General features: G+C 30.0%; 1 protein-coding gene across 1 annotated transcript in view; it reads left to right on the top strand.

Annotated features, from left to right (window-relative positions):
• The window catches only part of LOC109597000 (lysine-specific histone demethylase 1A), a 224,270-nt gene extending 213,550 nt beyond the window's left edge, over nt 1–10,720 (top strand). Inside the window, exons 5-7 of the mRNA XM_049965406.1 lie at nt 6,736–6,888; nt 9,853–10,198; nt 10,251–10,720. Of these exons, the coding sequence (XP_049821363.1) occupies nt 6,736–6,888; nt 9,853–10,198; nt 10,251–10,602 (851 nt within the window). The 3' untranslated portion in view covers nt 10,603–10,720. The remainder of the gene's footprint in view (nt 1–6,735; nt 6,889–9,852; nt 10,199–10,250) is intronic.
• Nucleotides 10,721–22,872: the final 12,152 nt, after the last annotated feature.

Raw genomic sequence — 22,872 nt, 5'->3', positions numbered from 1 at the left:
GTTATTTTATTGAAATAATGTTGAAATCCGGAATTGAACACTTACATTCATTTTTGGGCTTATTGACATTCGTGATTCTTACTCGTTGAAATCGATTTTATCAAATTGAAATTTATTTTTGAAAGGAAGTGATTTGTTTAACGCTGAAGAATGTTTAGAAAAAGTCAATTTGACGGGTCAATTAATTAATACCGTTTTATTGGTGGCCATCGAGGATAAATCTCAAAATACGGGCCAGGAAAATAAGATGGATGCACGGGTAAAATCTATTAATTGGGATTGTCTGTCCGGTTCAATTTAGATTAATTGCCGATATGTTAGTGAGGCGGACTGATCGAAACCTATTTCGGACCGAGTATTGAACGGTGTTTAAATATCAGATCGAATTTGTATTAATAATGAGTAGGGGATTTAGGAAACAAGAAGTTTTTAGATAGTTATCGCAGAAATCACAGTTTATGGTAGTCACGGATTAAAAACAACAGGAAATTTAAGTCTTATATTATTAATGATTAATATCAGTTGTCTTTTCTAATTACTTAGTTGCTAATCCTTAAATATGCACAAGATATAAATTATTTTCACTCCGTTTAATTTTTGTTATTAAAATTATCCAATTATTTACCAATTAAAATTACATAGTCATGACTATTTATTACATGGATGTAATAAAATAGAGAAATTTATTATTTATTTTTCTCAAGAATTTTTGTACATCACAATCTCACTCGCAATGGTTTATTCATGCGTCTTGACGTTGTCATTAAACGAACGCACGGCATTAATATTAAACAAAATTACAAGAAATAACCTGTAACATGCATCTACTCATGTCATTTCATGAAAGTCGAACAAAACAACCATGATTTTAAATATTACACATATTAAATAAAGTTGTCACAACAATATATAAAGTTTTCAACGCAACATAGAGCGTATCCATTTCTTTTTTAAAACATGACAGATAAACAAATTGTTAACACCGAACACATTAACTGACGTCAAGATTTCACATGTATTTTAAAACTTGTTTATCTAAATTATTTATTTATATCGCCAACGTGTGTGTGAAAATGTTTAGGCAGCATCATTCTTTAATTTTTTAGTTTAGAAGTTGTCTGTTTTAATTAAAATAAATTTATGTATATGACGAGAATTTGACTGTATTTTTCTTACATAGGAGATTTATATTTATATAGAATTATTGTTATATAATTTGTTTATTTAGTATCCAAAAAACAATTAATTGACAAGTAAAGATTACCTTTCATACTTATTTGTTATATAAAAAATTATTATTCCTATCAAAGTGTTACTAATAATACGAAATTAATTAAATTTATACAATGATTGTAGTTAAGGAATGCACTAAACATTATACAGTTTTAAAGGATATGTATTCATTGAACATTTATATGGTGTAAATACTGTTTCGGTTTGTGTAACGAGACAATAACATGTATTAAAAAGTTAATGAACACCTGACTAAAAACAATTACAGTAGTTTTAGATGTATTTTTATGGTATCTGAACTTAATTATATTCGTTTTTGATCCTAAAGTCTTATGATTAAATACATCGAATCTACGTTTGGTCATTCACTGAAAACGTAATTACTATGTTATTAACAACATGCGTAACGTTAACACGAATTTCCACTTCGTATTTTATACTTAAACATTCTAAATCTAAATAAATTAGTGAATACATTTTAGTTCATTATTTTTCTGTTAAATTGATTGTTACTTGATGACAAAAGAAAACTATTACCATACTATTCGAAATGATAACAAGGAATAATTTTCAAGTCAACTGTGTGTTTAGATAAAATTTTACCCTTTATTGTATAGACCAATTACACTGTCACAAAGACGATTAAACTGGTAGAATAAAATAAAAATGTAACCCTGCGTTCCAGTGTAAAATATAATAATTCTATAATAACTTTTCGCATGAGAAAACTTAACGATTATTTATTATTATAGTTTTACACATCAGCACTGTTTAATGACAAAAATCGCGCTTTTAATGCATCTAAAACCACTTGGAAGCATAAAAGACTATTCGTTCCAGGGCAATGAATTTGAAAAAGCCATGATATAATTAGGCGTTTAGGAAATCAACAGGTTGACAAGAAAATTTTGAAAACAATTATCCACAGGTGTTATTTTATTTAGTCCATTCCCATGAAATTTCATATAAAGCGATCCCTTTTGTTCAGTTATGATACGAGCCTGCGGAACACCCACCTTTTAGAAAGAGACGCCGAACTCATTCAGTACATGGTTTTGGACAATTAACCCCCTCTAGACAAATTATAGGACACCTTCTATTACGCTGTCTTTCGGTGTGTGTTCCGGCCTGTCAATGGTCGAGACCGTATGGCTGAGCTTCGAATTATAATTATACAGCATTGTTCCTGCAAGTATTACGGCGTGTCAATTTCAAACCGGATAGGCAGTTTAATTACACTTCCTAAAACTGTCATATGCTAATAATTTTAGAACTAATCGTTCTGTACGCTTATGCGCCAAGTAAAGAGACATTTTGTCAAGAAGTTTGTTCATTTTGACCCATTCTGCATTCCAACTCCTTAAAAATGGTCTAAAAAAAAATTCTCACGTGATTAAAAAATTTACATGATAACCGTCCGATAACATAATTTAACGTTTGCTGCTAGTGAATAGTGAGTATGCTCTTTGTAATAAACCCACAAAAACTGATCACGTTTCGGGACTCGACCAGGCCCCGATGAAATGTTAATAGTTCGTGGCATCGCTCCATTATTTTAATTGGAGCTCCAGTAATTACTACGTCTGCCTTCGGTAATTACAGCTTAAACAAACACACGAACGTCATGAGAAAAACCGACCAACCATACGTTCGAGAACTGACAGGATACTGGGGCTCCGCTCTCTGCAGCTCCGCAGGTCGACGGTGTGGCGTTTTCTCAGTCTTGCAAATTCTCCAACTCGGATAAACACACAGTGGTCGCACCAATGAATTATAAGAAATACTGACCAATAAGAATCAAATGTCATATTTAACGAATTGTATATATAACTAACTATTCGTTTTATTATTGGATGGATGACGCAATCAACATCGTTTGAAAAAAATATTGAATTAATGAATTTTATGTATTTCATGTAGGAAATATTTGAGTGTCATTCATTCAATCAGTCTCTTCTTATTGTCAGTTGAACTTAATTGATTGAATGGTTGGAAAGAAGTTACAGTTAATTATAAATAGTGACCAAAAATAATTATATTTTTTTTATAGGTTTATTTTCCAGGTCACCTTGTTTTTACTCTTTCAAAACATCTGGACTGTTATTTAGACCATTTTTAAAGTCCAAAGTAGTTCGACTTTCTTTCTTGGCTAAAAGTCGTAATTTGACATTCATAATCATTTACAACTGGAGATATTATAAAAGCAGCAACAATTTTTGAAGATGCTGAAATATGTGTTGGTTCCGTATACTGTGCGTCTTACTGGTTAAATTGTGTTTAAACCAACAGCTATTTACAGAGTGCTATGCACTGTTTCATTATATACATTTTGTGGTTGAATAAGCGTATTTCGACTACTATTATCTTGTTTTTTCTTTCTTTTATTTCAAAAATGAATGAATAACAGATGCGTTTCGGAGGACGTGGTACTTCGAGGTGCTTGTTTGCGTTACAGATTACGGGCATCATCCTTCAGTGTGAAATCTTTGGATTTATGTTTAGAGAAATAAAAAAACCTTGTGGTTAGAGTGAACGACGAAAGATGACTTAATAATACAGTCAAAACTGTACTTTTATGCCGGAAAAATTGATGATTACTGTGTTTATTATTCAAGTATGTTTTATAACTTTTGTAAAATTTAAAAAGATTTGTTGGACTTTTTTATTTGAATATAAAACTGCTTTTACCTTTATGGTGAATCCAATAATAAAAGAAAGAAAGATAAAATTGGTTGTTTATGTTAATTAATCATTTTTATCTAATTTTGTTTGCGGTGAGTGTGAAGATAAGTTAAATGATAACAGAACTATTTTTTAATTTGAGCTTAAAAAGTAATTCATTTTTCCTTAACTTAAAAAAATAAATTTATGTTTCGACCTTTATACATTTACAAGCAGACGTTAATTAATTAACCTGTTCACTAAGCCTATTCTACAATTTAAATGATAAACCACCCCACAACGTTTCCAATCTATGTTATGTATATTAGAAGGAAAAAAGACATGATGCAGTGTGTAATTTATTTATAGAATAAGGTAATTAACGGACAGACCATTAGAGAAGTTCCAGAATAAAAAAACCGAAGCAATTTACAAACAACCAAATATTTTCATTACCACGCATGAAGTACTAGAAGGAAATGGGCACCGCCCTGTTTGTATTGTTTCGTACCAATGAGACGTTCGTGATTGGTTTGGTACGGGTGACGTCATGACATGTGTACTTAGTCCTTAGTTGATGTACTGGTTTGATAATGAGCGACCGACATGGCCGGTCCTAATTTCATATGCCAACAGCCAGCCGGGTACCCGGGCACCGTCTGTTTCGTTTTTCTGCTCGTGGTGCCTCGTTAAACTTTCGCCAAATAAAAACGCGCTTAATTTCTGCCTCCTTGCACGCAAGTATTATTAGATGACGGTATAATTTTATTATGGTATGATTGATGATGGTAAACATGCTTTTAACGTTCCTGACGGGACTTGCGGACAATGGTCTCGATTGTGTAGGGTCCAGGGGAATTTTTATGATGGGCCAACAATTGGTAAACAGGGTTGGTCTTTGGATACTTTTATTTTTTATATTTTCTGTTATTTTAAGGCGAATTATGATTATTTATGATACTCATTTAATAATATTTCGACTTCTTTAGTTGATGTGTTCTAGCATACATAATAGTCTAATAGAAATACGTATATCTTTACAGCCTAGACAAGAAAAATATGGTTTATGGGCTATGCAGCTCCTTTAAATTCTTACTTTACTAGAGGTTACACAATAACACACTTTTTATGCAGATTTTATGTTTATACAATGCATAATTATATTTATGTTAATTTATATATTTGTAAGTTACTAATAGGTTACAAGACGTAGCTAAAGGCGATTTGAAATGAAATGATAAATATTCAATTACATCAATTAATTTTAATGATAGTCAATTTCCAAGTTTAATTATTAAAAACTAAAAACGAAAATAAAAACAAAATTTATATATATTATAGTAGGCTAATAAAACCTACAGGTTTTAACATAATTAAATAATTAAATAACAAGTTAAATATAGAAACTACTATTATATTAAGAGATAGGTAATAAGGTCTATACTAATTAGTTGGCCTTAATGAACGCCGTTGGAACACAATATATTTTTTAAATATTGGATGACCATAAAATAATTCATTAATGAACAAATGATTTGAGATTTACATAGCTACATACAAGTCTGGTATGATATGTGCGTCCGAAATCGTGTAATATCATGTTTGTGTTTTAAGTTATTTATTTTACATCTGATTCATTTTTGTGCCCCAAGAATTTTAAACCAAAACTATTAATCATATATACATATAAATATATTTCAATATCTCGAAAACACATTTGAAATTTATAGCTCCATTGAACAATATTTTAATACTTTTTTAAGAGTGGTCACGAGGTCCGCGAGATTATGCGGCACGTCTCGAATTATTTTCAGTCCGCGGGAGAAAGAGCCCAGTTTCCGCAAAAATGCCGTGCGCTCGTGTATCTATATTTCTCGGCCTCGAGTAGAATAGATCGATTTAAAATGATAATTTAATTCCATTAGCCTGCTCGAACGGCAGGCTCTGTCTCGTACATCAATTCTTAATTGGCAGAATAAGCGATTCGAAATGTTAAAGTGCAGACAAAGTTGAGACAATACGGCACCAGGAAGATGAGTTAATGAAAAAAAAAGGTTGAGACACAAAAAAAAGTGTGCTTCAAGCCCCGCTGATTTGTTTTTGGCCTTTGCGTAAAGAGGGGTTTGTTAATTTGACAATGAGTTTCGACTCGGGGGTTCGTCAAAGGCAAATTTATTAAATATTTGGATACCATTATAATGCTTTTAAAGCTGTTTCAATTTAGATGTTAACTAAATATTTGGAGACAGATGATGTTGCTTTCTCTCGCAATTGAATTCAATTAAATATAAACTCTCCTCTTAGCCTGTACATTTTACAAATTGATTTTTTTAGGTTGGTATAAAAAGTTCCCCTTTAACGATTACGGTTAAGATTAAACGTCTTTCTAGTGTTTTCAATTCAAATTTTAATATTTTAAAAATTTAATTTTCAGAATATTTTCCTACTGGAAAGGATTTAATCAGAGATACCATCTAACTAAGAAATAACATAAAATTTCCTAAACAGTGAATAATTATTTAGAGAAGTTCAAATTTATGACTGCTATAAAGACACATCTTTATTATGTGATATAAAATTTGGAGTCATGTTCATATTTCTATATTTCACGACTAATAAAATTTAATATTTATTAGGATACATATACATTGTTTAATTGTTTATTCTTGCATACTATAAAATTTAATTTTATGTACGATGTGTCAGAATGTTAAACCTTAACGATCTCCGGCAGCATTATTTTGAACAAATTTGTGCATTTTCAAATATAGTGTAGAATAATGCATAAACCATATGGCGTGCATTTATGCCAAATAACAAATTGTTTTATTTTTTTTATAGTTCGCAATGGATACTCATGCGTTCCGGTTGCTTTGGCTGAAGGGTTGGACATCAAATTGAACGCAGCTGTTCGCAAAGTTGAATACAACAACAGAGGCGTGGAAGTTACGGTTTATAATCCTCGAAATACGTCCAATATCAACACATACCACGGTAAGTTCTATGGCAATTTTCTAAATTTGCATACACTTATTGTTGAAAATTGTTAATTGGTTAAAGCTTTAGTTCGTTACCAAGTTGTGTCGTTGCATGATATTTCTGAAAGACGAATTTCAATACGTAAATTAGAATAAAATTTAAAACTCACTAATACTTGTTATGTGTGCTGAAATTTGCATTAATATTGCTGTAGGAAGACCATTAAATTTACTTTTTTCTAACGTGACGTATAAGGAGCAATTATTCTTGAAGTAATCATCAAACTTATTAGTTTTTATGTTTACGGAACCTATCTACAAATAATTTTTCCTGTATGACAAGTTATGTTTGTGATTAACCATTCGTTTTAAAATAAAATTGTCGTAAAAAACAAAAACCTAAATACGGAAGAGTCATATTGTTAATGTTTAGGTGTAGGCCGCTAAACCATTCACAGAAAAACTCGGCAACGCCGCGCACTGTGTAGAGTGCAAATAAAAAAGACAATGCGATCCTGTGGGAGCCATTAGCAGAGGCGACTCGACTATAAATCCTTGTACACCGGTCAAACACACTGTTCTGCATCTGACGCGACCAATTAAAGTTAGTAAACACCAGGATTACAATTCCAATCATTAAGGAGGTGGCCATTAGTTCCGAGATCAAATCCTGCCGCGGTGGTCGCTCCATAAACTAAACGGGCGACTGTCATTTGTCTACGCTACACCAGGGACAGCTTCTTATTTTACCTCTTTAGCGCTTTACTTTATGCGGGCTCTCGGATCTTCCTCGCATCTTGCGCACACAACGCACCCAACCGTCAGTCGGCTTCGAATACGTTTTAAATGATCGCGATTATCTCAATTACCACAAGGATTTCGGTTAGCTATTCACATTTATAAAGAACTTTGAGCTCTATAGTTACCATACGCTGTTGGTGCTTTATAAACCACGTACTCGACTTAAATCTAACTTTAATTGTGCTTAACGACTTAAGCAGCGTTCATTCAATTTGAAAATGTTTCTTTTTTACTAGTAGTTGTACGACTTGTGTGTTGGAAATATTTTTTAAACGACAATTCCGCAATTATGAAGACAATGTGCCAAATAATTTTAAGGAAAGAACGCATTATTGTAAGTTAACCGACTAAAGAATCTTAATGGCTGCGTCAGAAGAGCAATTTCGAACTGCAAACCAGTACGCTTATAATTTCCTTTTGCGATAGCCATCGTGAGAAATGATCGATGAAGCGAATCTGAAAAAAGCAACAAAACGCTAATACAAAATCGAATTTAATTATCTATAAAGTCATTATATTAATTATTACCTATTACAATGGCTAGTTAACAAAATCATCACAGTAGGTGGTAAACGCCCACCGTAATTACGGGCACAGTAAGTCGGAACATCTAATCACTCCCAATGGCAAACAATAATCAATTGAAATTTTTACGCGTCTCCTGCAGTCTTTCTGGCCTGTTATCGACCTTGAGTCGTCGATAACAAGAAAACCGGCCTTTTCTAATAGAAATGAACCTTGACAATAATGTTCCCCATTATTCTAATAAATTATGTGATAAAAATTCCGTCCAATAAATTAATTTTATACACAAACGTTAGTGTCGTGTTCATATGAATAGCAAATGCGACAAGCACAAGAGTCGCCATTCGTTCTACCGGAACTATACATTCTAATTGGTTAGAGAGCTCGATATCATATCGGAATATGATAACACCCGCCAATGGCACTCAACACTGGTACCTCCTACGGCTTCTCACAACTAGAAACTCTGTGTCCTGAGTTTGCAGTGTGTGAGTCAGTCTACTATTTATTATGCCATTGTCAATTTGGACCGTTTTGTTTTCTTCTCTTAACCATTCCTTTTAATATTATTTGATTATCTGTTCATGTATGTTCGCCAGTTACTGCTGCTCTATCATATATTCTGTTTAAATGACGCATGCTCCTAACTTATCACTATTTTACTAGTACACCTCCCTTTTTAGATTTTTAATATTTGAATTTGCCTTTTAAAATTCGGTATCCCCATTATTTAGTGTATTTCTTTGTAATTAATTTAATTATTATGATGATACAACTATTTCAAAATAAAGTATTGAGTCAACATTAATTCTAAACGCAACTTGTCATATATTTCACTCAACACACAGTTGTAATATATATGATCGGCATTCGCAAACTAATAACATAGGAAGGTCCGCAGAGAAACAGCTTACTGAAACATTCATAAGAAGGTTTAGCTGCACGATGCTCAACTACTAGTTTGAATTTTCAATACATATTCAATTTGTATTAATAAACGTAACGACGATAATTACAGATGCTCCGTCCTGATATCTTTAATTACTGAGATTGGATGTTTCGAATGGTGGTATTATCGAATATCTGAGAGAACGAACCTCGATATAGAAATTCTAGAGTTGGCAACAAATCATGACAAACTTGCAACTTGTTAATTAGGTTTAGACATAGTTTGAATAAAGAAAAATTGGCACATAGACGACGTCGTTAATAAATTTCAAATACCCCTGCACTGATGTGTTAGATAATTCCAAATACATTTTACCTACACAATTTCGAAAATAGATCCGATATTGCACATACTATCGTGAATTGAAAATCAAACAATTGAGAAATTCCCCCGGGAAATAACAATAAGGGAAGAATTTGATGTGAATTCCCATTAACCGCAGTAGCACCGCATTAATTAACATCAATCTGTCGAGAGTGCATCGTTTGAATCCGCCTGGAAAACATTTGAAACATGCGGTCGGCCGCCAGGAACGGTGGATTCTGCGACTAAATGTATCTGATGTGGTATCTGTGCTAAGCAATCTTTTCATTTGCTGTTTTGATACTGAAGTAAAAGTGGTCTGCAATAATTTTATTATTTAGAACTTTGTTGGAGAGTTTTATAATAACAAATTTGAGCTAACACTTACTCCATTTTTTTCAGCTGATGTAGTGCTTTGTACACTTCCACTTGGTGTACTAAAGTTAAGCGCTGCTCAAAGCAGCACTCAACTTAATACAGTTCAATTTGTTCCCCCATTACCAGATTGGAAAACTTCAGCTATACAGCGATTAGGTTTTGGTAACTTGAATAAAGTTGTTTTATGCTTCGAAAGGATCTTTTGGAATCCTCAGGCGAACTTGTTTGGACATGTAGGAAGTACAACCGCTAGCCGAGGGGAATTATTTCTGTTCTGGAATCTCTATAAAGCTCCGGTTTTACTGGCACTGGTGGCTGGCGAAGCTGCTGCTATCATGGAAAACGTAACGGATGACGTTATTGTTGGGCGGTAATTAACGTTTTATTAAACAATTTCTTTTTTACATTTAACGTGTTTATAGATGTATTGCTGTGCTAAGAGGAATATTTGGTCAATCCGGAGTACCCCAGCCAAAAGAAACAGTGGTTACACGTTGGAGGGCTGATCCATGGTCCAGAGGTTCCTACAGTTTTGTGGCAGTTGGTAGTTCTGGAAGTGATTACGATTTACTCGCCTCCCCAGTTATTCCCCCAAATGCACAAGGTGTTTCTGTTACTTCAGGACCAGCAAGAGTATTCTTTGCTGGAGAGCACACAATTAGAAATTATCCTGCGACAGTGCATGGAGCGTTTCTTAGCGGACAAAGGGAAGCCAGTCGAATTGCAGATCAAATAATTGGCAATCCCTGTCATCCCGTACCAGCTGAGAATTAAACTTACTACCGCTAAGTTACTTATTTTTTAGGTAATTATTAATTGCACTTAGTATTATTCACAATGTCCACAATGTAATTTTTTGTCCTATTGATGTTGAATAAAGTCTTTTAAATAATCTATTTTTTTATTTCTATGTAGTAAAAGGTTTAGTATTATTCATCTGTTTTTCATGCAAATAACGACTTTAACAAAGATAAACTGTAAATTGGTAAACTAGAGTAGAAACAAATTGAGAAATGTGTTGTGTCTACAGTGATTTATTACGAAAACATTATATATATTACGTTCAGTGACGGTGCAGAAACCCAATAGGAGTTAAAATTTCTAAAATCATATTGTTAGACTTCATTTAATTGTGGTAATATTTATTTAAAACAATAAGTTGATCTTAAATAATGCGATTTTATCTATAGTTGAGAACAGTTTTTAATTGCTTAAATCAAGTTTATGGAAGGTAAGGTTTTTTTTAAACGGTATATTCTAAAACATTTTAATTTATAAATAATTAAGCAATTTAAACCTCGACTAATTAATTTTCAAGATAATATTTATTCATTAAAAACTATAACGACAAATTATAATTACTTAGTCCAAGCATTTTGTGTAAGAAGAGATACATTTATTAACATTTTAATGAAAATATTTAATTAAAATTATCAGATTCTTTAAAAACAGTTACGAAACATGATGACCGAAAGTCAATAAACGATTTAATTATATGAGGAAGTTAAGTAAATCTGTACCTATTCAAAAGTAATTAAAATTCCATAAAAATTATAGGTTTGGGAGAATTAATTTTGAAAATTAATCATCTTTTCATCAGCGTGCTTAATTCAAACTATTGATGTATTTATTTACCTTTTTGTACTTACCGTTTAAATATAATAATTATAAATTATTATAATTGCTTTCTGATTAAGATAAGTTTGTATTGGATACCATAAAAGTATCAGGCTGATGAAATTTAATTTGCTTTTCAAATTACCCATTCTTCATCTACTCCTTAATTTGCATGTTCGTCTATGTAACAACTTATTCCCAGAAGAATTATTAATTTAAAAATTAATTTTTAATAATAAATTGATAAATTAATGGCCAATTTTTCAAAAGCTTAATGTCAGTCAAGAAGGATTTAAAAACAATAAAATTGAACAATTGATACAGCCTGCTAATTGAATTTTCTGGTAAATATTTCACACGCATCTCCTAAATATAATTAAAAGTCGTAAAAGTTGCATTAATATCTACACGCAGTGATTGTGGAATTCGTTTTTATTACATTCGTGAAGTCACTTTTCGTATGTAGAAAATGCAATAAGTAGAGAAGTGGGATTTTTTTTTAAATGAGCTCTGGAACGGGTTCCCTAAAAATGCAAATCGAGTTTGGCAAAACCAATCAATCAATGTGAAAATAATGGAATGTCAGAAGTGAAGTTATTTGCAATAACGAATGAGAATAAACCTTTCAGTAATGTATCTGGCATTTAATTTTTTATTATTGTATCACGACTGTTGGGAAATTTGAATAATTCCAGTAATTACATCTCAACATATCTTGTTATTTTCGGATCAAACAACGTCGTTCTCATCTTTACTGAGTGTCAAGAAGTAATAGCGAATGTTATTATTTCGAAAGGATTTCAAATTAGCATTTCAGTGTTTTTCTATTTAAATACATGAAATAAATAGTTTTATACATATGATACTTTAAAGAGAAGCCGTTTTGTAACTTCATATTTCGGACAATCGGAATTTGTGCTGAGACACGGCCATCAACGAGGTCCGGACGTGTATTCTCACACACTCATCGTTTAAATCGCGCCAATCCAGATAACAATAGGATCAATTTTTCAAGTGCGTGTAGCAGTTGCTATTTTAAAACAACGGGATTCCTCGGACATGAATCAAAGCCTTTCAATATGCTAATGCGCAGCGGGCTAGCTGTATCCATCACCGCGACACTGACATGACAAATCACTGGCCCGCCGCTCTTTCTCTTCGTCTCTACCGCCACACCGGATCGGAGATAGCGGCCCGCAGCGCTGCGGTCCTACGCCAAATTGGACCAAAACACGAAATCTACGGTACACTCTGTAGGGTTCTACAGTATAAATATTTGTGAGAAACTTTTAAATATTATGGTTGAAGACTTTAAATAAGAAATATTTCTTGAGGGATTACTTAATTCTCGTATTAATTATTTTAATATTTTTAAATTAATTCTAATTAACTAGAAATAACTTTGTTTAACACAATTATATTATTTATTTATATTATATTCCAATTGTTGAAAACATTGTTGAAAAAATGAATATACGAAAATGTTATTAATTATCTTATTATAAGAACTATCAATATTCCAAAAATTATTCTTTTAAATAATTAGTCACATAATTTCATTTATAGGCCTTATGGTTGATTGTGCGCTGTTAAAATAAATCAAAGGCATGCATTTCCTATAAAAGTTTAACATCATAATTCATGTTATAGCTTTGGGCTAATTATATATGATGATGGTGAGCTCGTTTGTTGAAATATGAAATAACTCGGTTTATCTCAACTCTGATCCTCTCCTTTGTTATTAGCGGAGATTCTGTTGATTCTTAGGAGACTTCTCTTGTCAAGTTTACTGGATAAAGACAGAGTCGTGCACATGCTTTTATGTAACATATTATTTATCCTGAACATTTTTTCTTTCTTTTTCGATTTTAGTGCAGACAACAGAAAGTGCGTTCGAAATTGCAACACAATGATATGACCAAGGTTAAGAATAATTGCGGACTTCTCGAATCTGGTACAGACAGGAAATGATTATAAACAATGATAATTTTACTTTAAAATTTTAAACTTAAATGTACTTATCTTAATGTGAAATAAGCTTAAAATAGCAAAATATTTAGAAACTAAATTGAAACATATAACATTTTAATATAACATATAGAATTTAGTAATGTCAAATTTTCTCAAGATAAATATTAATTGTTTATTATGTCCTAAATATACCTTTAATTAATATATTATAAAGACAATTTTTTTGATAGTGTGACATTAGATACCTTAGTAGTCATTTTAGAAACTGAAAAATAATTTTTTTTGTAGACCTTCGTTTTCCCCAGGATGGATCCACCTTGACGTGGTCCTGGGGCTCAGTACCACTCCACAAATCAGTGGTGGTGGGAAGCTAACGGATCTCAATGCAATTCCAATACTTCCGAGAAGATTTTTAAATCTTCTTCGTTGATTTTTCCCTTCAGAGCTCAGCTCAGAAGGAAATGAGACTTGCTGAAACTAATTTTGAGGATTTTGAGAAGATGGTTAATGGCTGGGGCTCTTAATGCTCTTAATAATTGTGTTTCAACATAAAAACGGTCTCAAACACAAATCGAAAATTGTAACGATGTTTTGTCGTGCCCATCCCAATCTCCCTATAGAAGACATGGGGATATATATATTACAAATATAATACAAATTTACAAATTTCAAGAAATTCATCACAGCAATTCAAGAAGCTTGAAGGAAGACTTACGTATGTTATAAAACAAAAAGGATATTGCAAAGAGTTAATGATAAATTAAATAAAAGATTAATCAGTTAAAGTAACTTTCAAAATTAAAGTTTCTATATACATAAATATATTTATATCCAGTTTATATAAAACAATAATAGTAAATTAATATTATTTTAACAGTTTTACTAGAGTTATGGCTAAAATCTTCTATGTACTCTTCCCACTGGTTGTGTCTCTCAAGTTTCATCACCCCCTTCTATTAAAAAATACTCGATATATTCGATTATTAATTTCTAACATGTAACCGACCTGGTATATTTATAATAATTTTATTCTTAAAAATAATAATTATTAAATTTATATCATATTTTAAACGACAATAATAATAGATGTAACTAATCAAATAAATCGTTTGTTATATTTTCAATATCTTTAGATACCTCCGTGCAATTAATAACTTGATTAATCGTCGAACTGAGCATTCTGTTTATACGGGCCTTTATTTTCTTTTTTTAATACAACATATCGCTGGACCGTCTTGGTAGGCGGCTACACTTAAATTGTTTGACAGGCCACTTTAATTAAAATCAATTTATTTTGACAACCAAAACTAAATTTTAAAAGCGGATTAGTAGAAAAAAATGTTTTCATTAATCTTAGCCGCATTACACGTCCATATACATAAAAGTATTAATCATAACGTAAATATTGAGGTTTTAATTATTTGAAATCATTTACCATAGACGGGTGTTGTGTATAACGATAATAATTTAAAAATACGTATCTATATTAAATTTGATTGAAGATATGAAGATGTCTTTATTAAAACTATTTAATTTACAATGTGGTATAATTAAAATTAATGTAAAAAGTTTAGTAGATATACAGAAATATTTGTACATTATATTACAAGTAAGGTGAGAGGCAGGGTGGTCATTTTTTTATAGTACCTATGGTATACTATGCACATTTTTTTTTCTTCCAGTGGCGATCGTGTAGGATTTTAACTAAGAATTTTAAAAAATATCTAGTATACTGTTTTATTCACATAAAAATTATTTATATAATTCTTCTTCACTTCTGAACAAATTTGATTTAGTCCACCTACTATACTACTCATTTTACGCTGCATGGTCATAAAACTATAAAGTGGAAATTGATACAAATATGCCTTTCCGTCCTTAAGACCTTCTTTTAAAAAGTTTTCTTAAAATTAACCCTGTATATATAATAGTGACTAACATTCTTACTTCGATTAAAAAACCATGAAGTTATTTATTAATTTATTAAAATAATACATAATTCTTCTTGACTTTTCCGGTAGGTTGATCAAATAATTATCTTTCATATTTTTCATAAATAATTGTTTTATATGTATGTAAATATTTAATGGTGTGTTTATTGCTGTGAGATTGTTAGCTTGTTACCCGCATTTTAGATTAGATTTTATCTCGCCATGTGGCATTAGTTGGTTTTTACATACAATAGGCATGTTAAGGAAAATCACTCTGTGATTAATTTTTTGATAATTATATATTTCCTATTCGTATCCTGTTTGTTATTATTTGTATAATTAAAATTGTTGAAATGGATAGATACATCAACTCTTGTTAAGCTGGTTTTTGTTATATCATTAGTAAATAATGGATATCAAATAAAGAATTGTTGTATCTTGTTTGCAAAAAATATTGTAAATAACTTTAACATTGAACATATTATAGGTCAATAACCCATTTTAAAAGGATGGAGAAGGAAATACATCATAACTTCTACTTTTTATGAACCTATTAATATTATATTCGAAATATTTATAGCCCGCGTCAAGAAACGAATTTAACATATAAATGAAGCCATATTACTTCTATATTAATAAATGTTGTTATAATGGACTATGTGAAAAACTGTTTCTGATTAATTGCTGATTGTTATATTTAACCTTGTACGTGATTTGATATTTTGTTAAATAGTAAATGAGTAATGAGAAGAATATCAAATGTCAAATATTTCTAATGTCTTTCTGAAATTTCCATTTTTTGCACTTTGTCTCAGGCATCATGAAAACAACATAAGTTGATAATTAAAATAAAATTATTTTAATTTATGTACTCACCTATAAGAGGTTTATTTTATCACATATTCTGAGTAAATTACAGAAACACGTATTGTGTCAAGATAATTTTTTTAACACCTTCTTATTTGGTTGCTTTGGTTTAAGACCAGTATTAAAGATAATAGTTTACAGTAGAAATGTATAATTAACACAATTTCTACTTTGTCTGGAACGTGCATGCATTTAACTTTATCTTGTACATTTCACTTAGACCATAATTTACTCCACAGAAGAAACTAATTTTATCTTGTCGTATTTATTTTTTTTACCACATATGGCTACGCTCTTTCATATATCACTATAATTACTGCTCACACATAGATAGTTTTTGCACGTGTAAAATAACAAAGATTTATGGCACATTCTTAACCAAAGGAACTTACGGTGCATAAAAAGGTGGTCGCATAAATACGTTATTGAAGTATTATCCATAAATTATAATTGTTTGACACAACCATGTTATTACTTAAGGAGGCTTTAATATAAATAATAAATATATTTTTATTGTCAATTTTTTAATTATATAGTGAGACTGAAATTTGAAGATTTATTCAGAAGTTAATTAATATTTGAAAAGAAGAAAATTTGGGTGTATAATATTTCGGGTTTGTATACACACTTGAAAATTTGTGCCACCTGAGCTCCAAAAATTATTAACCGTAATATCATCTCTTTAAGTTAGTTGATCAATTTAATATCTTTAGAGATATTTTGTGACTTGGGCCAACTGCTATAAGTGAAATAAATTACTTGTAGGTACAAACACTAAAAAGTGATTGTCAAACTTTGCCAAACATTGAAAACTTTTTAAATGAAAATATGAACTTTAGAAAAAACTATGATAAATAAGAAAAATAAGAATTTTCCTGACGTAATAAAGAATAATTCATCTTGTTAAATTTTAAGAAATATATGTTGAGTGAAATTATTTTATACCTGTTTTTAATAACAATTAACAAAGCTTACATTAGAATACAACGAAACCATATTTTAATTAAATATAATTAATCATTTGCAATCATTTAAAATCTCTATTTGCTTTCCTAATAAAGATTTAGATTTGTCGGAGCCGGAAAAGTGCCATATCAGTTAGTGGGTGTACAAGTTTTCCGGCACGCTGTTCATTTCCCGAACCCGTTTGTCTACTTACTTTCATTATCCCACTTTCGCCCTTCGCTTTTATCCGGACGACTATTTCGATGCATTCGGCCTAGCGACGACAGAAAATAAAGAAAAGATGGAAACAGACCGGTGAAGGAAATTTACTACTACACAGCCGACGTTGTCGAAGTGATTGTTCTAACTTTTGTGCCATTTCCCCTTTCTTTGTTAGGTTCGACAATTAATTTTGTGGTTTGTTAGATTAAATTAAATTAGTTTAATTTTGATATGTCGATTATATACGTAAATAAATTTTTGATACATGTTTTTTTATTATTTATTATTTTACGCGCGTGTGAAATACAACTTAATAATCGTGTATTATTAGAGTCCTCTATGGGCGAATGCTGGAATTTCAAGTGATTTTATTGCGGTCTACTTCTTCGTATGCGGGACATCTGTACGTTGCTGTACAAACTCACAGTAGGTTAGCTAGTTTGCAACGCTTACGCGAGATGGTACGGTTTTCGGCAGTCATTTTTAAATTGTTTAGTGACTTCATGTAATATAAAATAAATGAAAAAAGTATTTCAAAATAATATGATAATTTATTACCTATAAAATATATTTATTTTGTTTAAAAGCCCTAAAGCTCTAATAATTTCATCTGATATAAAATTAACTATGGAAATTATTATGATATAAAATTCATTAAATTTCAAAAATAATGGGTAAACAGGTATTAATTATAAAATATGTCCCTGCATTATATTATTAATATTATTTAATATAAAAGTTTAATCGCAAATCGCAAATACTAACAAAAAATATATTAAATTTTGAAGCCCTTCAATATTTACTGTGTGTATATGCAGAAATAAATTTGTATAACAAATTTTCATATTCAGAAATTAACGAAGTGTTATAATATTAATAATTAGTCATTTAATCTTTGTAAAGGAACGTTTATTGTATAAATGTGATATTGCTAACTTATATTAAAAATAAATCACTAAATCAAATGTCTATTATTTTTATATATTTTATAAATTTAATTTAATTTATTTATTTATTTAATTTAAAACAACAAGAAACATTGTCATTAATTATTATTATTTACAAACTTTATAACCACAAGAAAATAATATTCTATTTAAATAATGATAAAATTTTGTTTTCATGTTTAATGTTTGATTTTAACAATGCCCAGAATTAATGGTAAAACCGAGATGATGGTTAGTATAAGATGTTTAAATTACACGTCCGATGCTAATCGCGTCGATTCTATTGGAAAAAAATATTGCTAATAAAAGTTCACTATGCACGCAATTTATTGATGATTTTCATTTTGGCTCTTTGAGTTTTTTTTCAAATAAAATAATTTCAATATTCAATTCTAAGGTTTAGTAATAATTTTAGAAACTTTTGTTGTTAAAATCGTAGTTAAAATTCTATGCAATTTGATTTAATGAGCAACTTAGCTATTTATATACGATCGATATGAATTGTGTATACTTAAAGCAGTTTTCTAACGAAATATTATTTGTCCGGATTAAGTTCGCCGTGCAACACAAATTTGTGTTTTTATATTTTGATAGGAAACTAATTTGCCATTATCATTGTTATTAATGTATATTTTGGTTCTTATAAAATATTTTCGACTCTTTTATATTGTTTTATTATATCAGAGAGAGATTGAACGTTAATAAAGTGAATCGGAATGAAAATCTGTATTTGATATGCATCTATTTTCGGTTAGCGCGGAAATGTAAGATAAATCCACAAGGGATTTTAGCTCCGTCGTTGTAAATTACTGCAACTCAATTTACAAAGATGAACCAACGATTTAAAGTTGGTAATTAACATCTCAGTTAGATTTGTTTGGGGAAGCGAGTACACTCGCCCGTGATCCTCCATAATTCAAATACATACAACTTTAATTCAACTTATAGGTGTTGGAATTTCAGGAGTTGGCTCCGTTTGTGATCCATATTTACATTGTGTATTTACAAAATGATAGAAAAATTACGAAACATCTCACAGTCTGTCTGCTATACTCGTCATTAATTTTAATAAAAAGGCAAGTCTACGTAATTCAAACATAATGAAGCCAGACAGAAAATTAGGTAACCACATTTCGTATGCGATGCCACGTACTGGTCCGCTGTAAATACTATGGTCTGAAAAATAAAACTATGTATGTGTTAAAACGTGTATCCACATACTTCATGTATTTTTTGTGCCTTCCTATATGCCAGTTTAATATTCATTATTTGACCCATTTTTACTCCTATTCATCACGATGCATTGAATTGTTTAAGCTTTTGTTTGATTTGAAATTTATAAATGTTAAAGAATTTAATTACATGTAAATGCATGTACTGTTCATTGTTACCACCTCAATTCTGGAAAACCTGCTACGGCAGATTTATTTTTTTTACTAAAAAACTAGTAGATTCACTTGAATGTCATTGTGTGGCTACTAAAAATTAAAACGAAAATCATACTTTAAAAAGTTTATTAACATATTATTATTGTAATATACATGACGGCACACAGTAAAACTGAAATACAAAAAAGTCACAGTTTTTTTTGAAAGTGTAGTAGAGAGCATTGAAAACTGAAGACGAATTTGAAATTAGATATATTTCAAAAAACCTCTATTTTGATAAACATCTGACTTATTCTTTGACCTTTGACCTTCGGCAAAGTAATTCTGATACTGTTCATAAATATGGCGAATGCGCCAGTTACACGGCTCATTAACAATTACTTTTGATATGCAATACTAATTGTAAATACCAACGAAAAAAATACCTCGGAATATAAAACTGTTTATTTTAATTAATTAGTTTCGCAGAAATAACATGTTTAATTTAAAATACGTTGCATTGAACATAAATATTTTCTACCAATTAATTACTAAAGGCGGGAAATTTAATTAAAAGAAAATAATGAATAAGCTTCAATATTGTGTATTTTATATTTAAACATTTTTGTTTTACTTCATAATTAAACGTAAAAGCAAGGCTATTAATTAGTAAAAATATACTCGATATTTTTCTGTTTTTAAGTATGTACTTTGAATTTGAAATTAAATCTTTTATAAATAGACGATTTTAAAATTCTAAACAAAATATTTATTTTGTTTGTAGATTATTTAATTTGCCATTTCTATGTAATTTGCAACTGGATGTTCATAATGTGAGAAAGTTCGTAATTAATTGCCACTCAAATGTTCACAATAAAATTAGTTCTATTTAAATATAAAAATGTAATTTTAGAGGTAACTGATTAAAGCCGTTACTGTATAATGTTGGTTTCATAAAAAATGTTTATTCAATTATTGATTAGTATTATCTTTCAAAAAGGACAAACATGTTTATTGATCATATTTGAGAATTAAACTAAATCAATACTAGTAATAATTATCTTTATTTTATCTTCAAACCCATTTTAAGTGTAGGGAAATCATCGGGATTAGATTTGATCAATTCCGAAGAGTCGTATTCATATAGAGGATTTTCCTTAGCCAGTTATGACAGAAATTAAATGGAAAATTCTGTCGGTAAAGTCTAAGCTTTTAAAATGTAATAAAGCTTTGAAAAGTACTTTTCAAATGTGTATAACTGGGAAAGCCATTTTAAGAATCTGAAAATATCACTAATGAAAATTAATTACTTTATTAACTTCATATACTAGATAATTTTATTAATTAATAATATAATAAATAATTAATTTTAATTAAAGGGATTTGTAAGAGGAAATATACAAAATTGTGCCAAAGAAAAATATTAAAATATAAAAGCTTATACAAAATATTTTCTTAATTAAAGAAAAGTATATACTAAAGCTAAAAAGAAAAGTATGTCATTAAAATATTTATGCGCAGAACATTATTATTATTATTATATGTAATAAGATATAACTTGTGTAAAATATTTTCTAGGTACTACCAGTCGTTAAAACATGTTGCATATAGTTATTGGCAAATTTCATGGCTGATATTGAAAGTTTATATAAATATTGGTATTGAAACGCCAATAACTTATTTATTTGATTCTCCCATGCTGGGGAAATGTAATAAATCAATACCGGACACAAAACAGGCACCAATTAAATTGCTTGCGAGTTCTGCTTACTAAAAGTCTATGTTGTTTTACGACTAATAAATGATCATTTCAGGTCAATTAATTTGCCCTTTCTACTCACCCGGCAGTGACCACCGGGACCCTGTATTTTTTAACGGAACGCCATAAATAAAATAAACATGGAGGCAAGCAGTTTCTCCTGCAAATATGCGAAGTAATTAGCGCACGGCGAGGGCGCCGCCATAGCATGTGTAAAATTTAAAAAGCCTATGCTGTAGCTAAATCAAATAAAACTTCATTTTTATGTAAACAATAACTCGGCTTTGATTGACGTCCGTTCCCGTTTTGAATTTTCGGTTAATAATAAATTAAACTTTACCATACATTTGGTAATTAAAATTATGAATATATATATTATAATTTGTATTGCATTTTATCTAATACAAAATTGGCGCTTTCGTTTTAGAAACTCTTCGTTATTTAGGTTTTGGAACACGACATATAATATATTTTGTATTTTTTAGTTCTAAAGCTTGAAAATTACCACTTTAAATGCAAATTTTTATTATAAATATACCAAATAAACGATTTAATCTTAAGATGTGCATGCATGTTTAGTCTATACATATAAATAATTATTAATTTACTTTTTTATTTTATATAACAAATTTGAAATTATCATTAATTCAATTTTAAATATTAGTAAATTTATATTTTTTTGGTTTATTATTTTACTCCAACGGTTCATAATTAGAGAAATAGCTGAACTTGGTAAAGTTAATAAAACTTGAAATTTCATGGAATAACTTGGTTTTCTTCACAGAGTGATCAAAACGATGAACAAGAAGAATGGTTAAAATTTACAGATATATAGCAGTAAATTTAAATATTTATTTTTCTTTCATGGTTATTTTTGATAAAATTACTCAAATTATGAAACCTTGAATTGTTATAACTTTTCTTCCTACCCAAATAAATTAGGATGGACAATTTGCTTACTTTTCTAAATGTGAATATCTATTGGTCTGACCGTTTATTCTAGAAGTTTCGATAAGTAAACTATAATATTAAATAGAAAAACCTCAATTTGTGTGTTCAACACACCTAAATAATCATAAAAATAAGTAAAAAGAAGTTTATATATTCTATATTTTTGGTGTAAACTTGATGTTATAATACAAAATGGACCACGTTAAACTTTGTTTTTATAAGATATGTATTTTAGGTGTCTGTCGCCAATGAAAGCTTATGTGGTCATAATATAGATTCGTTTAACTGATTCGTTTATGCGCCTCTTTGAATTGACATAACAGAATGCCTTCATGCTATGACATTTTAGCACGTGAGCTACACAAACGGGATTTACAATCCTAGCATATTCTATGGCATAATGGTGAATTCAATGTGTATTGAAAGGGGACCATTGAAAAGCGTAAATCCATCCAATGAAAGGCTGC

The sequence above is a fragment of the Aethina tumida genome, chromosome 3 (assembly GCF_024364675.1).
Source record: "Aethina tumida isolate Nest 87 chromosome 3, icAetTumi1.1, whole genome shotgun sequence".
NCBI classification, from domain to species: Eukaryota; Metazoa; Arthropoda; class Insecta; order Coleoptera; family Nitidulidae; genus Aethina; species Aethina tumida.
The sequence above is the reverse complement of the archived record's forward strand: the minus strand, read 5'-3'. Positions and strand labels throughout refer to the sequence as shown.